Here is a 23,631-nt window from a genome sequence, read left to right on the forward strand (position 1 = left end):
GAGCGCTGCCCTGCGCCGCAGCTCCTGTAAGCCCCGGTCCGTGCCCCATGCCACAGCCATCTCGCAGGCTGCAAGGAATACTGACGCTCGTTAAGCATTTTGCCCTATTTTATCCATCCGTGTTCTGAAGAGTTTATGTAAGAGTGCAAGGGCAGATTGTTAAAAACAAAGCTTTGTACCTTTGGACAGTATTCAGAGTCCTCACAGAACGCAGAACTGTGCCCAGCGCTTCCCACCATCCAACCTCCTGCCATCGTCGGGACCAGTGAAACGACACAGTAACGCCCACAGGAGGGCACGGCCAACTGATTAGAATCAGTGCTCTTAATTACTCCAACAGCAACAGTGCCATATATTCAGCCACACCGGCTGGCCTGCTGCCAGCACCTAGATATCAGTCCATAATAACGCTGTACAAGTTCTCAAATACTACATACACCCCTGAGTGTCACCTGAAGGAATGCACACGTTCTCCAACCCCCTGATATTCCATTTTTATTATACTCAGAGCTTTTCAGGCTGACAGTTGCTGTGAAACATCCTGCCACAGCCAGTGGCTGTGCCGGTGCTTCCCAATGCGTGAAGAAATCCCCACTTCCAACATAAAGCAGCAGGGAAATCAGCATTTATTCAGCTTAATTTAGCAAATGATTGCATTTATTTATGAGCTTCTATTGCTTCTAACTCATTGGAAACGCACTTCAAGTCAAGAACAGAAATTTGAGAACCTCTTTGGTATCTTATGTTTAGTCAGTAGATTAGTGTACAAAGTGATGGAAGTCAGGCTCCTGCCTTGTCCAGAAAAAAAACATCAGCTTAACAGAATGCGGAAATGCTGACAGCACCACGCAGCAGTGAACTTGGAAATGGAAGCAGGGACAGGTTCCATCCACGGTGCTGTGAAACCTGAATCGGGCTCTTGTTGAGACTGCTGCTGGATGTGTCTTTATGCAGTGCTGTGCCCATGTGGCTGCTCTGCATTGTGCCCTGGGCAAACCAATTCCAGATGAGTCACCTTCAGTGCCACAGTGCTCAAATATTAATCTGGTAGCAGTGGGGTCTGGTTTCCTCATCCACATGCCGCTAATAAAAACAGCAAGCAAACAAAAAGACAAATGTGTCTGTGACTGCCTTGTTTTGTGAAATCTCCCTGGGTCTGAAGCATAGCTATTGCACAGACTGGGAATTTGATTCCCACTTTCTTTCTCTAAGTTATCATTACCAGTAGCAGACAATCACATTATCTGTAAGGTAATGCAACAAACTGCTGCCTCTCCCTACATCTAGACCACAAAATCCCATTCTCCTGCACTGGGTCTCTGATGGATCCAAATTTTCAAGTTGAGCACAAGTTCCTCCTGTTGCCAACACAGAGAGTCACAGGAGCTCAGTGCTGTCCTCAGCTACACGGAATGCTGAGCAAGCTGTGAGAATTCAGAGCTGTAACTGTCATGACCAATGCTCTATTTAAGAACAAGTTACTGGAGCTAAAAATTCATTTGTTTGCTAACGTACACGGGCAGAGGAAATGTATGTTTTCGTTAAGATTAAGGATTTTCGTTAAGTATAACATTTCCCTTACTAAGCAGTAACTTTCAGAGCAGTTGCCCAGTGCTATCTGTTTTTCTAAGAAACATTTTTGTGATGATAAACTTCATACTTAGAATGGTCAAAGTATAAAATAATAATCACACACTTCATAGTAGGTTATTAATAATTGTTTAGCTCACTACAACTAGTAATTTCTGAGGTATTAACTACTTTACCTCTGCTTATGCTGATTAGCTTAACAATTTTCTCTTAGTTTGGATAAAAAAACCATTTAAATCTGTTTCAGATGAGAAGTCTCAGAGAAGCAGTGTTTGGGTGGCAATCACTCAGCAATAGTCATTTATTTAAAAACAATTGTTTCCACTGTAGCTAAAAATATCAAAACAAATCTTCCTGTCTACCATCATATAAACACAGTACAAAATGTACATTTTGGGACAAATAGGAGTCCAGCTGGGCACCTTTTATCTTTACATTTTTAGGTTCTTCTCCGCCTCCGCTCCCCCCGTGCCACTACAGTTAGTTGGAAGCCAGAATTTCTTCTGCAAACGCCCAAGCTCTAAGAATACAAACTTGTTTAAGCTGAGACCATATTTGGAAGCGATCTGGGTCAAGAAAAATAATCAAAAGGAAAGTGCATTCCTCGGGCATCACGTGAGGTCAGCGTGCGCGCACACATCCTGATCTTGGGATCGGATGTAGGGAAGGGAAGGGACCGTGCACGACGCTCATGAATAACTCACTGCGATTACACTTGTGGCAAGGGCTGGTTTTACACCAACACTGACAGGCTGAGCACCTCAGTTCATCTCCAGCCTACTTACAGGGCATTCAGGCTAACTTAGAAAAAAGCTGCACTGAGTTGTACAGCACTGAGAGTGTGTGACAGAAGATTAAAAATTAATTCTGGCAACCTCCACAGGCTCCATTCTTACAAATAAACATATTTGTTTCTTTAACCATGGCAGTAGTTCTGAAATAACAGCAGTTTCTCATGAACATAAGCAAAAACTTGTCCGTGACCCAGGACAAAATATTTCTTTACTTACCCACCCAAAATACCACTCCCTGTTTATTCAAGCACTGCAAGCACCAGGGTAACTTAGAAAGCTAGGAACATTTCACCTTGGGTAGGTAACAAAACTCATAAGCAGAGCTTGTTCTAACAAACAAATGTAAGCACATCACCCCTGCACTCTTCCAACAGCTGGGGACAGGAATCTGCCCAGGTCAGATTCCTGGGAAAGCACTGAAACAGAGATGTTTATAAAACTCTGGTCTATATTCCCCTGTACACATATGGGAATAACCAAGTGCACTCTTTCCAGTATTTAATTCTCTCTTCTCTCAGGTTTTATTCTCACCTCCGCTATTTTTTTCTTTTTTACCTTGTATACTTGTTAATTTGAGAATTTCTTTCTTCTGTTTTATATGCATTTAGCTCCTGTTTCCATGTATTCAGACACCTTTACTGCAACTTCCTTCCCAGCAGCAGCACCTATTAACTGAGTCTGATCTGCATCCTACTGCATTTCTAGTAGAAAATGACAAGCAATAGTTACTATACATATTTTCCTACTCCAAACAGTATAAGGCTAACTCAAAGAAAATGTGGAAGCAAGGTATAAAACAGGTAAGTTCTTCGAAAAGACTGTTTCTGAAAAATATACATTGAAATTATTTTTATTTTTGCTGGAATTTAAAAAACATAGGAATATTGACATTGCATTTAAAAACCCCAGGAAGTTTAAAGACTAGACATTGTTTCAGCTCTGAAATCCAACAGAGCAAAGCTGGAAATCACAAGAATGTTTCCTTCGTGCCCTTCTGTTTGTTTTTAGGAGATACCAATATATATCCGAACATTTTGAAACAAGATTTCTAAAGAAATGTCCGACTGTCCAAACTTGAAAGTGCTCTTCATGAAATACATCCAAATCTGTTACTCTTCTTGGAGGACAGTGTCAGAAGGTGAAACAATTGCACAAAGTTGTATGAAACATATCAACATCCACTTTTTAACAGAAAGAAACCTGATGTATTTAAAGGAAACCATAAATTTTTAGCTTGAGATTTCTATTTTAAATTTTTAAATGCATTACTGCGTGCTTCTCTTTGTTCTATCCAAGGACTTACTGGATTAACACTGGCAAGTGTTACATTATGGGTGTTTTTATACTGAATGTATGCTGTTAATATCATCATTACTTCCCTTTTCCGTATTGAAAGTAAGACACAAACATGAGAATAACAGACAATTGTAAGCAAATGGAAATGGCCATTTGAATTACCTGAAGATTGGAAACCAAAGTTGTAAATTTATACAGCTATGATGCAGATTGTACGATTTGTCTTCACCAGAATGAAAGCAGTATATACACAGCTACTTTAAAATGACACGTTTCTTCTCAGTGTCAGCTAAGAAAAGCTTTCTACAAAAGTCCTTTTGAAAGTCATCACCTCCAAAGTCGTGCAGCTGCCAGAACAAGATGGTTCAATTACTGCTGTTTATGCTGCAAATAAGTAGAGTGAGGAAAGCTAAACGGTTAGAGTAAGGAGTCCATCACAAATACTAATGATTATGTGGATGAGACCTCAAAAAAAAAAAAAAAGTCAGTTCTTGCCTGTCCCAGTAATGTGGTAGCTTACTGACTGCAATGATAGTCAAATTCCGTGGATCCAATTCATAAATATTGTTATCAATTTCTACTTAAAGCCATGTCCTAACAGTAACAAAGACAACAACCCCAAGGACAATCACATTAAATGTGTATATAAGAACACTGTAAAATTGTGACAAAGTCATATATTCATTACAAAAGAGGCTTCTCTCTTTTTTCTTTCTCTCTCTGAGTATTTCTTTTTAAATGAAACAGGCTTTCATTCTTATGTCAGAGAATGAAGAAAAAAATAAAATCCTAAAATTCTGATGTTTAGAAAAAAAAAAAACCATGGAAATTATTTTCGTACTACAAAACATTCCACTTTACAAAAAAGAAGAAAAAGAAAAAAAGAAAAAAAACACTGAAGAGTTATTCTGTAACCTGGATCATAAGGACAAAATGGAAGACAAAAGGGATGAGAAGATTTAAAAACCAGACCTCAAGTATTTCTCTCTGACATTAGATGGACATTTGTACAGGGAATTTCTGTGAGTGGAACCAGCCAGAGAGATACTATGGATCAATCAGGAAAAAATCCTGCCTTTATTTTGGTGTTTTATCATTATTCCAGTATAAACTGATATGATGTGAATCCTCCCCGCAATATGAAGCAGGTACATTCTAACAATTTCCAACACAAATCCCAACACTGTTTAATTTACTTAACAGCATAGCCTGTCAGGAAAATTAAAATCATTTTATTTTATATTCTTTATGGTGTAAAGTATATAAACTGCACTTTTAAATTAAGTCATGCTTTGCCAAAACTGGTCTGCTTTAAGACTGCTAACTTTAGTGGAAAGAATTAAGATGTCTCAGCAAATATCAATTTTCTGTTAAAAAATGTCCGCAAGACAAAATAAAAAAAAAATCTTAATTTACAATAAGCAGTGTAAACAGCAAAAACAATAGAAGCCACGAAGTCTCACACACCAGCCACCAGCAGACAGATTGCTCCAAGTACTCAAAGAACTTTGTATCTTCCTTTGTTGGTTGGTTGGTATGAATTTTGCTGCAAATAGAGGAGAGAATAAATAATGGTTAAAAGCAAAAATGGAGAAATTAATTGCAATAAAAGCTCACTCATAATAAATCCATGTTACATGTAAATAAGCAGTCCATTAGCAACCTCCTTCCTTTGTGAAACATTTGTGTGCAGAGGTCAATAATTTTGAGAAAAAAGTAAGTCTTTAAAGACTCCTTAAAAGGAAAACAACAAAGGCAGTAATGTAACATAGTCACACTTGGGCTATTTCAGAGGAAGCCATGGTTTCCTCAGCCACAGAACTCACACCACTATTTGTCAAGAAGTATCTTATTGGGAAAAAAAAAATGTACACAGCTGATTATCAGCTGGGTATGCTGTAATGCTATAGCAAACTAAATCTCTGAGGACATACAAAGGATTAAAATAAGGGGAATAAATTCTCCTCCCCCCCTGCTTGATGGTATTGAAATTAGGAAATAAATGAAGAGTTGATTATTTAAGGGGTGCTCTGCTAAGGTGTTATCTCCATCTGGTGGCTGGATAACAGCCATATTGAACAAAGTAATGTATTTTCTGGGCTGCTCAATGATTTTTATTTTTATTTTTAAACTTCTACAGGTTCCAGTCCCTGGTATTAATATAAACGTGTGCCAGAGTACCAACATTTGTAGAGATCAATTTCATAAAGCATTAGTTGAAGCATTTTCTCTCTGCATTCTGAACATTTCACTCACCAATCTAATAAGCTCCTCTTTTATAAGTCGTGTGATTTCTGCCTTTGCTTTCTGTACAGCCAATTCATTGGCACCTGAAGACAAAAAAGTTAAACGATGTTGGCTATTTTCACAAACACTGTAAAGCCAAATATCCTCAACTATTTGTTGATGAACACATTAGTATTGTATAGAATGCCTGTTGTAAGGACAGTCTGTTGTAAGGAAAATACTTAAAACAGACAGTTGTAAATTACAGTATTCATAAATAAATGTATAAGTATCTTTAAGAAAGATTGCACTCAATCACCACAAAGCTTGCAAAGTTTCTGTTGCGGTAGTTGATATAGTTTCTTATTCCTTTTTCAGCCAAAACCCATAAATTCAATTTTTCTCTTTACTTCACGTGGTCACAAACAACATTTTTGTGCTTATTTCTCCCCCAAACTGATCTCATCAATGTTTGCTACTGTTCTGTAGCAGGTCAGCCTTCTCAGGAGCAGCATCTCTGTGCTCCCCGTGGATCATCTGCCAAAGGGTACTGAGACAAATGAATGCTTCCTTAGTAATTACATTTATCTGCCAAGTAACCACAGCAAGTCTGTAACCGAGCATCCAAACACTTTGACTGTAGAGATTCCATGCTTAATAATGAAACTAGAGTAGTATATTTCATTGAAATATTTAAAGAAAAAATGCTTACTCTCTATAGCCAAATAAATCTTTCGCTCTCCTTCCTTGGGTTCTTTGCCTGGAGGGAAATAAGTTCCTCTGATTGTAATAGCAGCTTCAGAATATTCACTGATTCTCTGTAGCGCTTCTTTGGAGGTAACTTTCCATCTGGCAGTCTGCAAGGGAAAGGATACAGGAGAATCAACAAGCAGAAAAGCATCAACACAACAGCATTTCAAAGCATAGTTGACCTTTTAGACAAACAACAGTACTACAGAAGCAAGACCTCCTAAAGACCTTCTGTTTTACTACACTGGAAGTTTAAAACCTGTAACTTCTTACAATTTTTTGAAACAGCACTGAAATATTTTATTTAATACTTTTTGCAGGAAGACTAGACCTCCAGGGCAAATATTCTGTGTACTTCCATTTAACAAAAAGGAACAGTATCAGAGTCATAGATAGTAGTATGACCTCTCAAACATAACACTAGACAGTGTCAAAGGTTTGGATATGAGAAAGTCAGTAGAAGAGGGTAAAAAGATTTTTGTATAGTAAGGGATGCTTGTTTTGGGGATATTGTGTGTAATACATGTAATACATCCAAAGCACTCACTGCCAATACACTGAAAAGTAACCACAGATGTAGTGATTTCAACTAGAATAAGAAATAGAAATAAAACATGTTATTGGAGTGACCGTTGTCCAAGCTGTACTTGTTAAACAATGGTCATTAGCAAAATGTTTACTTGCCTGTGGGAAGTCATTGATCTCTAATTCTTCTTCATATCTCTTAAAAGATTCATTCTGTCCACCATCCTGTTTCTCTTCCTCCTGCTTCTCTATAGGTACGTAATTCAGCTTAGCATTGATTTTTTCAGCCAATTGCTCTGCAATGGTCTTAGCAGATACTGTAGGAGCTTGAATTGTGCCTCCCCTAAGGATAGCATTTGTAGCCTGCTGCATCACGTCCTGTAAAAACCAACCAATCAAAAAAAGAGAAAGAAGAACAGGTCCATATTGAAAACAATGTAATCCAAACAAGTCCCACGCAAGCCAGCAAGGGTTTCATTAAAGCTTTCTACATATTATAAATGCCAACATACAAATACATCTTCAGAATGTCCCTGCGTACAGAAGATCTTAATTGTCTTTCACACCTCCAGCTCAAAATACCTTTGGAAGTACTAGACCACGTTCCCCAAGTCCAAACTGTGCATTACGTGCTACAGCAGATAAAGATATTCTGCAGCTCTGCTAAAATCAAATTCATTTCTCATTACTGATAAAATTACACAATTTGATTTCTTTTTTGCCAAGGCAGACAAAATATTTCCACTTCCGTATTAAATTAGCTCAATTACTAAAACGACAACTTTCAACTGAGATAGCAGCTACATAATGAGCTACATATTGCAGTATAACATCAGAGAGAAGAAACAATGAACAAAACAGCAGTCACAAAATGAAAAACTGTTTCACTGTAAAGGGCTTACCTTAAAATGGAAGGGGACAAATACTTGTGCCTCTGCTCCAAGATTCTTCTGGGCATTGATTCTCAAAGCCAATCTTTTAGCAATTTCCAGTTTTTCTGCATTACCAGCTGATGGCGTAGGAGTGTTTGATGATCCTGGTGTTCCCATGTCTTTTACTCTTTTCTTTGAATTGAACATGCTTTCAATTTGTTCATCAATCTGACCAAAATAAATATTATTAAATCACTGCATTTACCATTAAAAATCATCTTAAAGACAGAAAACACTAAGGACAATTTAGTTCACACGGTTCACAGGTAAATCTTGCATAAATGATGGAAGCATGCTCAGAACTACAGAACAAACTGAACAGATCTACTAATCAGGAGTAAGCTTGAACGTAGCATTTACTTGCAAGTTCACAAAAATGAGTCTAACATTTTGAAAGAGACCTAGTAAGGATTTAGAAATAGAAAAAGGCCACTGTGAATTTCTTTAAAACACAACACATTAAAAAAAAGTTTGTAATTGAAGGCAACTGCAGTTTGGGACAATTATCCCATTTCATTTATGGAAGATTAGTATCAGTATTAACCTCTGTGACATTTACATCACTACATATTTTATGTATAAAACACCAGTTGGTCAGGAACATATTTTCAAGATCTTCATAGGAGAGCTATACATCTTCTCTATCGAAGAATACACATCTACCCATGGAATATAATTGATTAAATCAGCAGCATGGGACATGTCATAACAAAAATCCATGCATTCTGCAGCATGCTCTGTAACCTACTGGAAAAAAACAACACATGAATACATTGGAAATCCTCAAAAAACTTCAGGCACTTACATCAACAGCTGTATCTTCATCATCTGAATCTTGCAAGCCAAGAGCTGCTTTCTGTAGCTTCTTTCTTTCATTAGCCAAGGCCTGTTCTGTTTCATCGAATTTAAAGCCTTTGCCAGAGAATCCGCTGCTTTTTTTAATCAGCTTTCCCTCCTAAAATAAAAACAGTGTGTTTCCATCTATAAACTGAAGTTTTAAAATCAATTTCCCAAAGTAATAAGATAACTATAGAAATACAAAAATAATTAAAGTTACTAAAAAAGCAAACCCTAGATGTTTAGAAAGCTCTTCAAATTTTCAATACTGTACTTTACAATGAAGTACAATAAAAACAGTTGTGTTAATTCAGCAGGCAGAAGCAATACACAACCGGGATTTTGTACAAAAAGCAACCAAAACCAACCAACAACAACAAATCCCTAAATCTCAAAACCTCAGCACATGTGTGTGCTCTCAATGAACTCAGCAACGACTCACAATTGTACAGAGTGCACAACCGGACCCACAGCATTAAACACAGAGCAAAGTGCACTACGGAATAAAAGATTACTTACAGCCTTCTGCTGTTCTTTGAAGTCAGCCCAGAGCTTCTCTAAATCAGCAGGAATTGGATTCCCAGATAATTCCAAAGCCTTGATGATATCACCAGCATACCGAGCCTGATCCTCAGTAATGAATGTATATGCAAATCCCTGGTCAAAATTAATTTAAAAGATGGTAAAGAACAACCTCTACAGAAACTTTATCTCTAACATTACTGTCATGCCCTTGAAGAGATGCTGTTTTTTCTGGTCAATAAAAATAACTGTGATATTCATGCTTTTTTTTTTTTTTTCTTTCAGTGGGATTGTAGAATGAATAATGTGATTTCCCAGGAAGTTGATATAGAGGTAATCAACCACAGATGGCAGAAATTGAACTCTTTCCTTTCAACCCTTTCATGGTTGCAAGTTCAGAAAAGAAAACCTTAGTGAGGCCCATTTGCAATGGTGAAAAAACACCAAACTTTAAGCTACAAATGGAATTTAAAAGGACATCCATATGGCAGAAGAAAATATAAATTCCAACTTCCGCAGTGCTAAAATTCAGAGTGTATTTTACACATCATCTCTCAAAAACCGTAAAGGCACTCTAAAAGAAAACCTTCTTCACATCAATACCAAAATATTCCCTCTGTAGCTACCCCTCGAGAACACCTTTATCAAGCAGTAAATAAGGCCATTTTTTCAGTACTAACAATAACAGGCAAGTGATTACACTTACTTTATTACCAGCTCGTCCAGTTCGGCCTGCTCGGTGCACATAATCTTCATAATGGTTGGGACAACTATAATTGACCACTAGCATCAATTGTTTTACATCCAAACCCCTCGCTGCTACAGATGTGGCCACCAGAAGTTTGCAAGTTCCATTCTTGAAATCATTAATTATGCTGTCCCTGTCATACTGATCGATGCCTGCAGGAAACCAGACACATTATGAAGCTGGGCCTTTATTCATGTTTATTAACTACCTTCTGATTTTGACTCAAAAGAATTTGTGCATCAGTCAAAATACTCTTCAACTTCAAAAACTCAAACCCTATGAAACATTTCCATACATTTACACTCACAGGCAATATAAATTATCCAGGATAATAAACCTCTATCTAGTCTATTATCCACAATAATTCAAACTTCAGTTTTCCCATTACAAAATCCTGCAAAGTTTTGAAATAATTTCTACTTGACTTCATATTTCAGCTCAGATCCCATCTGGCAACTTTGTCTGGTTACTAAAGGCAATGGAACACTCAAAAAAATGAGGATATTTTTTCCCCTTTTCCAATGTTGCACTACATGAACAGTGATTTTGTACTTATTGGTTGTTGTACGTTCAAGAGCACAATATTCATATTGAGACAAATACTCTGTGATGGACAACATCCTACAGAGATGGCCTCTTCTCACTGCTAAACTACTTCCATTATATTACCTCTTGAAGGCAGAAAAGTGAGACAACAGCTGCTATTATTGTGGAATTTTAAACAACATCTCACATAATACTCCCTCAGCTGGTGTTCACTACTCTACATTACGGAGCTAGTAATGTTCCCTAGGAAGTGTTAACATTCAGTTCACAACCCCATTGCATTGAGACAAGATTTGGTATCTGATGACATCTCACAGGGAACTGAAGAAAACTGTCCCATCTGTTTCAAAATTAAGAAACAAATATATTTCCCCAATTACAAAGCAAAAGCTAATTATGACAAAATATTCTAATCTGGTACTACCCAGGAACTAGGCAAGATGCTTTCCTTCCTCACTACTCCATATAGGTATTCTAGGTTGGTGATCTTGATGTGAGCCCTTAAAATTGCAGATTACCTCCATGAAGAGACAAGCAGGGATAAGAAGCTCTCATTAAATCTTTCAACAACCCATCAGCGTGTTCTTGTTTGTCCACAAATATGATAACTGATCCTTTCTCCTGATAATGTCCCAGAAGTTCTAGTAGCTTTAAGAACTTATTCTCCTCTTCAATCACAATCTGGAAAAAAAAAGAAAAAAGGAGAAAGCAAAAAGAATATAAATTGTACCTTCAGTCATTAAACACACTCAGGATAAAAGGCATAAAAATAGCATAATAAAAAATCAGGAACAGGAGGTCGCTTTCCCATGCTGCATCCATCAGTAGTGGCAGAACTCACCAAACATCTAAGAATAAAAGCTCCTTTTATATTGCTGGAAACCTTCTGAAAGAAGATAAGCAAAGTGGATGTGTGATACTTACAACGTGCTGCTCCACATCAGAACAGACAACACTTCTGCCTCCAACCTGCACTTCTATGGGTTTACTTAGGATTCTCCGAGCTAATGCCTCCATAGCTCTGGGAAAAGTAGCAGAGAACATGACAGTCTGACGGTCAGGCCTGACGTTGTCTACAATGCGCATTACCTGGTTTAAGAGAACATTTCCTGTTAGTACTCAAGTTCTGTAACTGAAATTCATATATATATAGAGCTGTCTTATTTAATAAGTTAGGTAATGTATGGATTACATCGAATACAAAATATTTCTTTGCAGATTTCCTCTTGGGACCTAGGTGACACTGCAAGACAGGTTGGAGTCAACAGGAAGTTGAGTGGTAACGTGCCAACCCCCAGCAACCCAAAAGAAAACCTAAGACTTGCTGCAGAAACTCTACAGCTCAGGAGACAAAGGAATGGTTTTAGTTTTGGAGGACAATATAGCTGAAGAAAACTGAAAGAGCTCTGACTGCCCAAAGCTGCCAGCAACTACTGTCTAGCATGTCTAACAAACACATGTATACAGATCAGAGAGAAATTACGTTCTAATTAAGAATTTATCAAAACTAAAGTGTGAGGATAATGCAAAAATGAAAATATTCGTTTAAATTGTCATCTATATGCAGCACATTCTGTTATTGGCAGTCTAATAGTTACATCGCATAGCGTACTGCAAAATCCTTTAAGTGAAAAGTAGCAGTTCATAGCATTTTCAGGCATATCATCAGTTACCTGAGGCTCAAAACCCATGTCAAACATTCTGTCTGCTTCATCAAGGACAACATATGTGACTCTGCGGAGATTTGTCACCCGACCTGAGAAAGGAGAGGAAAAAGCACATGGGAAACAAAATCAAATGGAAATTTAGTTTCCCTCAGGAATTTATTTATATATATGTATATATATATTTAAATGTTACGGATATTCTCACTATCTTCCAAGAAATGCATTAATTACTTTTTTTAAAAAATTCACTAAAAGTGAATTTCAATGTTCTCATTTTAATCTCAAACATTCTGGGAAACGTGTAAAGTATGCACTAGGCCCTTTATTTTGTCAAACTCTTCTCTTGCATACCATCATAGGGCCAGAAGAACCTGTAAAATTCAGAAAACTGCCCTCGCCAAAACACATCATAAAACTAAGACTGAGATGAAGCAAGGAGCCACATCAGCCATAATCTGACAGCGCCACCTAGAAAAAAACATATTAGAGATTACAGCGCATGTGTGGAAGGCAAAGTCCAGTGCTAACTGTTGCAGCCTCAGAAAAATTCCTTTTATACATATTATCTGTAATGCTTCCTTGGAGCTAGGAATAACTATTTGAGGATAATCAGTAATTCTAGTTAACTGCTAATAATATGCATAAAACAGAGCAAGCGGTCTTTTCCAAACGAATATATAAAGATTTAAACCTACCCAGTATCACTACCAGATTTAAAAATAAGGACCACCCCAAACTCTGGGACAGCTGGAAACAAAATGAGCAGGTTGTGTATCTGCAAACATTTGCAGCTGAGGATGAACAGGATAATTAACACCCTTCCCAAACGAATACCTAAGAGGTTCCCTTTCATCAAAAGGATTTAACTCAAGGATTTAGCAATCATATTCTCAAAATATATAAATATGTGGACATATTCACTTCCAAACAACTGCACAGTGACACTGTCGAGTGCTCTCAAAATGAAATATATGTTTTCATATTCTCTACGACCAAGACTGAGGCTTCTGCCTATCAAACTACAGCAGAATTTGGTCCTTTCAGCTTCAGCAAATTGCAGCAGAAGCTTCCAATTATTTTATGGGGGTGATTTAGCGCTGCGTTTTTTAAAAGGAATTCACACTTAAGTAACAAAATACATATTTATTAAAATCTACATTATCTACTTAACACCCTTTCTCTTCCATCCCCAAATATTAACTTCGTAAATTGACTTGGGAACAGCATTAATGTACCTACCTTTGACGATTTAAGTCTTGGAAGCCCAGTTCTATATCTCTTGAAGGTACTTTTTCCACAGAAGTTAAATAATGTCAACAGTTTAGTAGAGGTTTTGATGTGGAATAATTTAATAATAAAACTTTATCTAGCAAGCATGCAATGGTTACACTAGGACAAAACCTCTTAAAGCTGCAGTGTCTCAGTTCAAACCAACTTGAATACTTGATGCAAGGTCAGTTCTTTCACAATCATGTAGGGAGGGCTTTTTTGTCTGGTGGTTTGGTTGTTGTTTTTTATTCCAACAGATAAAAGCAGCCAAATACTCTTCAAGTAGAAGCGAGTAACTGCTGAGCTACACTAACAATAATGTCAGACCAATGGGCAGACACAACAAGTAACTGTCAGATAACCTCTTATCAAAACAACTTGAAGGTAAAAATTTGGAACACCATGTTTTACATTTAACAAATATTCTCAGAAACTCTTCAAGAATGCAACACTTCCTGTCCTCCCCCAGAAAAGCCAAGCCAATATATGATTACACCTATTATTAGTGCTGCATATTGTCAATAGCTAGATAGTGCAGCCTGAAGAGATATAAGAAAATTCCATAAAAGCATTTAGCAAAATACATGATCTTTTGAATTTGTTAGAATTACACAACAAATATAAAAAAATTCTCCATAGGAAAAGGTTTTCTACTCACCATTGTTAGCTGCTAACATGTCAATCATACGTCCAGGTGTGCAAACAATAATTTCAGCACCTCTTTTGAGTTCAGCTATCTGATTTTAAAAGACAGTAAACTCAATTTAACAAACTATTAGTGTTGTTTCTTTAAAAAAAAGAAACACGTATGACTTCACAAAAAAGCTACATACATTTTCAATTACTTTTGTATAGATGTTTCATTAATGTAAACTGCTTATTTAATAGACTTGGCAATTTCCTTAAACCTCTGAATTTCTTTAAATCTTGAAAACCTGAAGAAGTTACAGAGGGGATAGGACTTCCACTACAGCTCACAGCCTGTATGAAGTACTATGTGTCATGCAAGTACAAGTGGTGTATTCACAATGTTTAAAAGCCACGCTCCGATAGACACAGGTAACCAAAAGATCAAATTTCCATAAATGTGGAGCAGAAAAATACCCTGGAAATTAATCTCCAAATTTCACCGACATGCAATATTTGATAATGCAACAAATCAAAGCCAACATTCCTGGTTCTTGTTTGAGATGACTCCTGAGGGGAATACTCACAGAAATACAGCTTCTTGCTCATTTTCCAACCACCACATCTCACAAGTAGTTCAATTATCGTCATGCTCAGTGCACGTATAAGGTCTTAAATTTTAAAGACCACACTTAAGAATTTTCAAAAATATCGATATGTTTAAGACTAAGTTATGTGCAAGCACTTAAGCTTTTACATTAGTGCTGTTCATACAGAGAAAGTTCAGAATAAAGGTTGCAAACATACCGGATTTTATGGGAAAGAGAATTAACTATATCTGCTTCAAAAGTAGCATTGACTAACGAAGTCCAAGAGTAATTTGACAAGCAATGTATGTCTTTTGCATACCTGTTCACTAATTCCTGTTCCTCCATAAACACAAACAACTCGAAGCCCAAGGGTCTTTGAGAACTTCTTACACTCCTTGGTAATCTGCAAGGCCAACTCACGAGTAGGTGTCATAATGACAGCTGAAATGCAAAGCATACCCATCATATGTTGTAATAGAAGAAATGCTGTTATTTAAGCAATAAAAAATAAGCTTTTGTAATGAAGTTCAAAGCATTTGCATGAGGTATACGCAGCTCGCTTTCTAGCTTACTAACATAAATTATTTATTACTGTAACATAAATTATTATGTATATATTACTTAGTATTATTTTAAAGATGCAATTTCAAGAAAGAGAGCTCTGACAGCATGAGGATGAGGCAGAAAACATGTAAAAGTTTTAAAATCAACCAAGGCCTCCCTTGCAGATATATGGATATACAAGTGCTCTTGATACAACATTAAATAATAGAGTGACCACAAGCAACAACAAACAGCACAGTGCTCGTTAACTAAAGCTGTTCACTAGTGGATTATAGGAACAGTAAGCATTTATCCCCATAAACAAGAGAAGAACTGAAGAATCTTCTAAAGCATACGACTGAGCTTTTGTTTACTTAAATAGTATTTTTGAAAATAAATGCTTTGTACCTATGGGACCTTCTCCTTCTTCTAAAGCTCTCTGATCCATAATATGTCTGAACATGGGCAACAGAAATGCAATAGTTTTTCCACTTCCTGTTTTAGCAATGCCAATCAAGTCGCGACCATTCATAATTGCTGGGATAGCTTGGCTCTGAATGGGTGTGGGTTTCTCATAGCCGTGTCTTAAAGGGGAAAAAAAAAAAACATTAAAAAAAGAGATTATAAGACCAAAATATGATTTGACAGACACACATCAGTCATGCTAGGAGAGATTTACACATTCATATTTACATCTATGGATCGGCATCATTCTAAAAACACCTTAAAAATGAGCAGCAACATGATACAAATGGCAGAAGGAACAGTTTGTAACAATGTTTTAATACTGACTGCAAAACCTTCGGATGACTACACACACAACATCAGCAGACATGGACATGCTGCTTTATGCAGCGAAGAACGTTTTTCTCACATATGTATGATAGAACACAATAAACAAAATCAAGCACTGCATTGGTTGTATGTCACTTGCTTACTTTTTGAGAGCAGTAAGAATCTTCATGGAAATACCACACTGTACCCAGGTTTTTATTGGTTTGGGGCAGCCTTTTCCCTTGACTGTTATTCCCTCCATCTCCAGTCGGTACACATTCACCTCTGAAACAGAGTTTGCATTAGAATAGAATCAAACCTGACATTTATTTGCTACCTTGAAGAATGAGGTTATCAGTAATAGGGATCTGATTCATTTTCATTCTGTTGTTCAAAAAAAATTCTCTCTCCCATCCAAATTCTCTTCAAAATTACCACAAAGTCTTGAACTGTACAGTACTTTTTTGCTCCTTTCTTCAAGAATACTCCATGCTGAATCAGGATTTGCTGTTTCCCTACACATCAGAACGTGTTCTGCTCATACTTGTACTTACCTTCTTGTGTCATTTTAGCTAGTTCAGGTACTTCAACATAGAAGTTTTTCCTGAAGGGCTCATATTCTATTTTTCCATGATCCACTGGTTCTAGCAGCTTTCTCTGCTTGGTCTGATAGCCAGTTAGGGCAGTCTGAAGATCAACTTCCTCTTCTTCTGAAGAATACTGTATAGATTGTAATTAGTGTAAGTTGCTATTAATGACATCCTGAGATGCTGTTATTTGTTTATACAGAAACTTGACTCAGAAGCAAGAGCTTTTCCTTAGCCCATTAAACCAGACACTGAAAATCTGCTCTCACTATGAGAGGAGTCCAAATCATTCTTTCATCAATTTATTTCACGTTTCTCCCAAACCTTAACTTTCATTGTTCCAAACACAAGACATTTCAGTTACCTCCATTGCATCTTGGTCATTCTCCATGAGCTCCCCTTTCTTCTTTTCTGTCTCTACAACTGCCTTTTTGGTTGTCACCACGGTTACTACTTTGGTAACAGTTGGTCCAGATTTCTGTAAAAGAAAAAAAGTTAATAGAAAGTATTGCATTATCACATAGAAGAAATGCTGTATAAAATATACAGAATATTTGTACTTCTGAACGCATTACGCCGTTTTTTCATACATTATCTTTATGAGGATAATGCTATCAGCTTATTGAAAACATCAGAAAATTCAAGTGAAGGCAAACGATCACTAAATGGATCTAACCTATTTCTTACCTTCTTTTTTCCAAAACCATTTCCACATTGAAACACAAAGCTCCTTTCAAAAGACAAATATTCCAGTACACAATTTTACCTTTTCACTCCCACCTCCACCCTTCACACTTCTCATATTGAACTTCTTGACCTCTTCTTTTACTTCTTCCATATAAGCATCCAAAGGATCTAACTCTTCATCTTCAACTTCATTGCCTTCCTTTTCTCCTTCTGCAGTTTCCTCATCGTCATCTAATATGATTAAGAAATATGGGAATAAAACAGAGGAAAAAGAGTTCATATGTTAAATTGTTAGTCTGCCCAAATAATTACAGTCCATTTTTATTACTGTATCATTTTTCTTCATAAAAAATTTCTCCAGTTTGTTAATCTCAATAGTACCTTCAAATGTTTGAAGCCATGACAAGATTTAGGCTTTGCTATTTCATGGGTCACATTTTGAAAAGTCATTAAATGCTTTAAAGATAATAAAAATATTATTAGGAACAAACGTGTTGTAAATGTTACATATAAAATTGAAATACCATCATCATCTTCCAAACTCCATTTTTTTCCCTGTTTCATCTCCTCGATTTCTTTTTTCAGTTCTCCAATGTTCTCCATAGCCTTCTTGCGTTGCTCTTCCCTCCACTTCTCCACTCTTTCTTTTCGTTTTCTCATCTCTTCTTCTAGTTTGTTCTGATCAAAATTCTATGACAAGAAACAATCAAACAGTGAAAATTAACGGCCACTGGCATTTGTCTAAACTTCAGTCAAAGGACCTTTCCAAACAAACGTTACTGAGCACAAAGCTGATCAATGAGCATACACAGACCTATCACAAGAGTAAACAAAAAACACTAACAGCAAATATAATGCTTTAAAATACAAAATTCAGCTGTTTTATTTTTCACAATAGTAGCACGTACGCAATTCTTAAAATAATAATGAATTAAAAATTCCTTTATGAACAAAACTTTCCTCTTTTTTTATTAGAGCAGCACATTGTATATCACTGAGTTTCAACTCATTTTAGCCACGGATCCATATAAGACTGAAGATCCATCTTGTTGCTCTCTACTTCCAAAAATCCTTCAAGAACAACAACAAAAACGTGACCCATCTATGCATGGGAAGCCCTTGCTGACAGCACAATAGGAACAGAACGTTTCTAATGGCAAGAACTAAAGCACACCCTCTGACAGGAGTAACAGGAGAGGGTGGGACTCTCTCACTCAGCAGGGATTCTGGCCAATCCTGTTTCTTTTGTTAATACAGTAATCTATGACTATCTTAACTCCTGGTTTATACATTTAAAAGTTAAAAGATTATCCTAAGAGCTCCTACCTCAGTGGCCACAGTAGATGCACTGGTATCTTTATCTTTCTCTTCTTCCTTGTCATCTTTCTCTTTTTTCTTTTCTTTGGAAACTTCCACACCTTCTGTCCTTTCTTTAGATCTTGATCTGAAAGGTAACAGCAAAGATTTCTTAAAACATTAGTTTTTTTCTCAGGGGGGAATAAATGTGTTGGATAGAACCAAAACCATGAACACCATGAACAGGGCTGTGTTTTCAAATATCTTATGAAGTGCACAGTATCTCCTAGAAAATCTTTCTCTGTTTCATGGAAACTGCCAGAAATGTACAACCTATTGCAATTTACTTGTTCACATGCTCTGGTTATGTTTTTCTCATTTCTTCATAGGGCCAAGCTGCAGCATTCAGTTCCAGAACACTTAGTACAGACACTCCAGTGGTTCTCTTGTTTGTTCTACACCTCTTTGAAGACAGCAGTTTGAAAAGTGATACAAAAAAAGTCCTGTTTGTTCTATTTCTAGGGGAGTGTAAAGCGATCTTGCTCCTTGCTATGGAAGTTTGAATGTCCCTCTGCAAATACACTGCTGTCTGAAGGACACTGAAACACCTCTCTCTGGGAAAAGCTGCTTATAGAACTCATATGCAACATGCAGACTTCCATTTAAAACAAAGCCCACTTACCATAGATTTTATTATCATAATGTGCTTCCTATTATAAAGAAATGTATCTGAACCAAATGTTTGCTAGCTCATAACAATAAATGTAAAATTCACGTTAGCCAATTAAATCTCATTAAGATTACTTCACAGCCCACTGAATAATTCTAATGCCGGCCATACGATTATCCTAAAAGACTTATTCCAGCTGCTCATAATTTCTAAATTTTTGTCAACCTGCTTGTTCTTTATACAGACTGTTGTTAGAACTTATGGACCTACTACTCATTTTACAAAAACATTCCCACAACAAACAGCATGAGAAATAATTAATACATACACAGAATAGCATTTACACACTCTCAAGTGAGGAATACAAAAATACTTAGTCCATCAAGGGACTTTAAGTGATGGGAAATTACAGTACCCTCAGAAAATTCTCCTTGCTCTACATACAAAATCTTTGGTTGGTTTTGCCCAATGATTCCTTCCAGTGTATCAGTATGTTTACAGTAGCTAGTTACTATGATATGGAATGTAACAAGAGAAATGAAAGAAGGGCAACAAAGGGCAACAAAGTTGGTGAGGGGTCTGGAGCACAGGCCTAATGAGGAGAGGCTGAAGGAGCCGGGAATGTTCGGTCTGGAGAAGAGGAGGCTCACGGGAGACCTTATTGCTGTCTATAACTACCTGAAGGGAGGTTGTAATGAGCTGGGGGTCGGCCTCTTCTCTCGCGTAAGCAGTGATAGGACTAGAGGGAATGGCTTCAAGCTGTGCCAGAGGAGATCCAGGCTGGATATTAGGAAATACTACTTGTCTGAAAGAGTGGTCAGGCACTGGAATGGGCTGCCCAGGGAGGCGGTGGAGTCACCGACCCTGGAGGTGTTCAAGGAACGTTTGGACGCTGTGTTGAGGGACATGGTTTAGTGAAAGCTGTTGGTGATCCGTGGATGATTCTGGGTGATCCTGTGGGTCTTTTCCAACCTTGTTGATTCTATGATTTATGAACACAAATACCTGTTTTCTGTCTTCCTGTTCTTGCTCGGACTGGGGGATCGAGACCGTCTGCCTCTACTTCTGCTCCTGGAGCGCCTTCTCTCTCGGCTCCGCGATCTTCTTCTCTCCCGACTCCGTTCCCTTTCTCTACTCCTTGAACGTCTGCCCCAAAACAAAGTGCACTTGCTTAGCATGTGACAACAGCATCATTTTAGCCTGCTACTAAGGAACAGGTTTAAAAGGAATCCAATAATCATCAAGATCGCTAAGAGCTTACAAACACCAGCACCAAAACATCATTTAAGTAGCAAAAATATTAAGCGCAGTAAAATCTATTACAAACAACAACAAAGTAAACAGCTGCAGAGGAAGAATATCAGTACTGGATAACAAGCATTCTCCCGTGTTTGGAACTCATACCTCTGGCGCTTCCTGTCACGAGAACGAGATCTCCTCTTGTCCCTGCTGCGCGACCGCTCCCGTCTGCGATCCCGATCTCTGCTCCTGGAGCGCCTGTCCTCACGTTTTCTTTTGTCAGATGGAGAACGACTTCTAGAGCGGCTCCCAGAGCGTCCCCGCGACGCAGAGCGCTTCCGATAGTGCCTGTTGTAAGGTCACGGAATAAAGGTGAGAGTAAGTTTGAGGACAGTTTGCAGTGGGAAGGGAGGTTAGTCATACCCACGTGAATTATTTATGGTAATTTGTGGTACTTATAAAATTCCTAAACATTTGCAGTCATTTTGCAAAATCAATTAGTGTACACACAACCCTCAGGATCCTGAAATCAGAGGAATGACTCTGGCACGCTTTTGTTTTAGTGTGTTTATATGACCATATCACGAGAACTCTGGAACATCAAAAGCAATGTCCTGTTTAGACATTCCCTAATTTCTATTATGTGCTCGGAAAGACTAAGTCTCTTTGAAGCTATCTCATAAAGTTTGCTGAACATCTGTTGTTGCTGCTGATCCCTATATAACTTTCCTTCAGATAAGCTACATAACTTGAACCTCTGCTCAGAGGAAAGGCTCTCAAAATGCAATTAAAGAAAAAATAAATGTGAGCACGTGATGCCTCAGTGGTCAATGCCTTTAAGATGCTGAATTCAAACAACAGGAAAAAAGCTTTAAGGTGTATGATGGAGATGGGAGATTTTCTCCCTTCACTAATTCTCTCTTATCCCAATCAAACTGCAGGAGACAGCAGTACTTTCTCCCAGAAAATCTTCACATAAGCATACACGTTACAGAGGACCTCCAGTGCACTGTCTCCTCTTTTTCCAGTTCCTATCAGTTACAGCATCAGAATAATTCCCTTGATCCATCCTCCCACAGCCCAGGGCTCACCAATGCTCCACACTCCCCAAGAGTTAGGCTTGGGAAGTGGGAAGAAGCAGAGAAGGCAGGACCTCAAGTCCCCCACATTCTTTCCCTTTTGTCATTGCCAACAGAGTTGTATGACAACAGTATTGGTGCTAAACATAATAGAGTTTATTTCAGCATGTTGGTATATTTTGGTACTGTGCACATTTGGAATCAGTGCAGTAGCAGTGTGACATCCAGATTCTGCCTACCAGGAGTACGATTGAACGTGGAGAATATCTGTCACTGTCAGATATCTTTTCCTTCTTCCAATCTCAGCCACAAAATGCCAAGAGAACTGCTCCCCATCTCCCCCCACGATTTCTTTTTGCATTTTCCTCTACAATGTGCAACAAATCCCGACATCTCATTTCAGTCTGATAAGCATTTCCCTACAGCAAATCCAACACCTACCCTGCCCTTCTCCACCCACTACTCCCTCTCACCCTCACCATTTCTTCTCTCTTTCTTTTAAAACATTTTGAACACTGTAAACCACATTAAACAATTGAGTTTAAAGCCCCCATTTTACTTTTTTTTTTAATTTGTACAACCTGGTTCACCACACAGCTGCCATGAACTTGCAGCAAAGACTTGCAGAAGGGATGGGGCTTCTGAGAGAGCAAGGGACACAACTGGGACCAGCAAGGGCTGCTTATACAAGAAGAGACCCATGGCCTGGTTTACAACCACGTTCTGTGCGTGCTTTCTGCCAACTTCTCTGTTCGGTCCAACCCTCAAGCCCAAATAAAACCAAACACATTATCAGAATGGAAGCTGTACTGGGGTAAGCAAAACAGTCCTGAGAGATGCAGAGCCAGCACCTGGAGCTGAGCTGCCAGCAGATTTTGTAGCCTGTGGACTGTTAGCAGCCTGTGTTTTAACACTGTTTCAGCGTTAAAATTTGATGATAGATTAAACTAGTCAATACAGATGCAACAACAGCATCAGCACACAGCAGAGCTGGTTTAAAGCCTAACAGCTGTGAGCAGCTCCACAGCACCTGGCAGCAGTGACCGACACACACAAGGAGTTATGACCACCTTACTGCTGAATTAATTAAAACACCAAATAAGGCGTTTGTATCAGCTGTGAGAGGACAAAAGGAATATGGTGATGCTGAAACTTAAATTCCATAAACGCCTCATTGTGGGAATCCAATGTTGTTTCTGCATTAGAATTGGATAATATTTTTTTATTTCGTGGTCTCTGCAGACATAGTTCTTTTTGAGAGGGGGGGGTTTCTGATAGTTTACATCACTTATTTTCTAGAAGAACCCTCCCCAGGAATGCACGCTCTGTATATAGGTGTATATATGTATATTTTGCCATACACATTGCAAGAGCATCCTGCACAAATTAAAAGGACAATTTGTTACATGCCTCAGGGAGTGCCTGAAGAAGGTACTGAGGAAGATCAGGCACTTCCCCTCTGTACTCTTTGTTTAACAAAGACTCTGAAGAAAATCATCATATCAGTATGAACAAGAAGAGCATTGAGACATCTTGGAGACGACAGGACTGACACCAGATAACAAACAAATTAACAAGCAAATAACAAATGTAAACCTTCTGATCAGATTGTGAACCTGGAGTACCCAGCCAGTGGGGAAACAGGGGAGGGGGGGAGGCAAGGGGCGGAAAACAGGGTATAAAGGCTGTCGTGTTGTGGCCATAGGAACGCTCCTGCTTGCGGGACGCCCGCCATTGCAATCGCGAATAAAATCTGCTTTTATCAGAGGTACCGTCCTGACAACAATTATTTGGATATTTCCAACATCATCAATAAGAAACTTTAAAAAAAAAAAAC

General features: G+C 38.0%; 2 protein-coding genes across 2 annotated transcripts in view; both read right to left on the reverse strand.

The window, feature by feature from the left end:
* CAMLG (calcium modulating ligand) overlaps nt 1-254 on the reverse strand; it is a 5,295-nt gene extending 5,041 nt beyond the window's left edge. Inside the window, exon 1 of the mRNA XM_031555684.1 lies at nt 245-254. Within this exon, the coding sequence (XP_031411544.1) occupies nt 245-254 (10 nt within the window). The remainder of the gene's footprint in view (nt 1-244) is intronic.
* A 2,964-nt stretch (nt 255-3,218) lies between these two features.
* Nucleotides 3,219-21,074, reverse strand: DDX46 (DEAD-box helicase 46; the record flags this gene model as incomplete). The annotated part of the gene is made up of 22 exons (XM_019620330.1): nt 3,219-5,226; nt 5,937-6,010; nt 6,619-6,763; nt 7,341-7,559; nt 8,084-8,281; nt 8,919-9,068; nt 9,470-9,607; nt 10,179-10,372; nt 11,285-11,447; nt 11,691-11,855; nt 12,440-12,522; nt 14,361-14,439; nt 15,239-15,360; nt 15,871-16,046; nt 16,401-16,521; nt 16,791-16,956; nt 17,188-17,301; nt 17,590-17,741; nt 18,035-18,200; nt 18,837-18,954; nt 20,482-20,622; nt 20,881-21,074. Coding segments are annotated over 22 exons (3,126 nt in total), but the record flags the coding sequence as incomplete, so codon positions are not given.
* Between the last annotated feature and the right edge of the window lie 2,557 nt (nt 21,075-23,631).

The sequence above is a fragment of the Meleagris gallopavo genome, chromosome 15, assembly GCF_000146605.3.
Source record: "Meleagris gallopavo isolate NT-WF06-2002-E0010 breed Aviagen turkey brand Nicholas breeding stock chromosome 15, Turkey_5.1, whole genome shotgun sequence".
NCBI classification, from domain to species: Eukaryota; Metazoa; Chordata; class Aves; order Galliformes; family Phasianidae; genus Meleagris; species Meleagris gallopavo.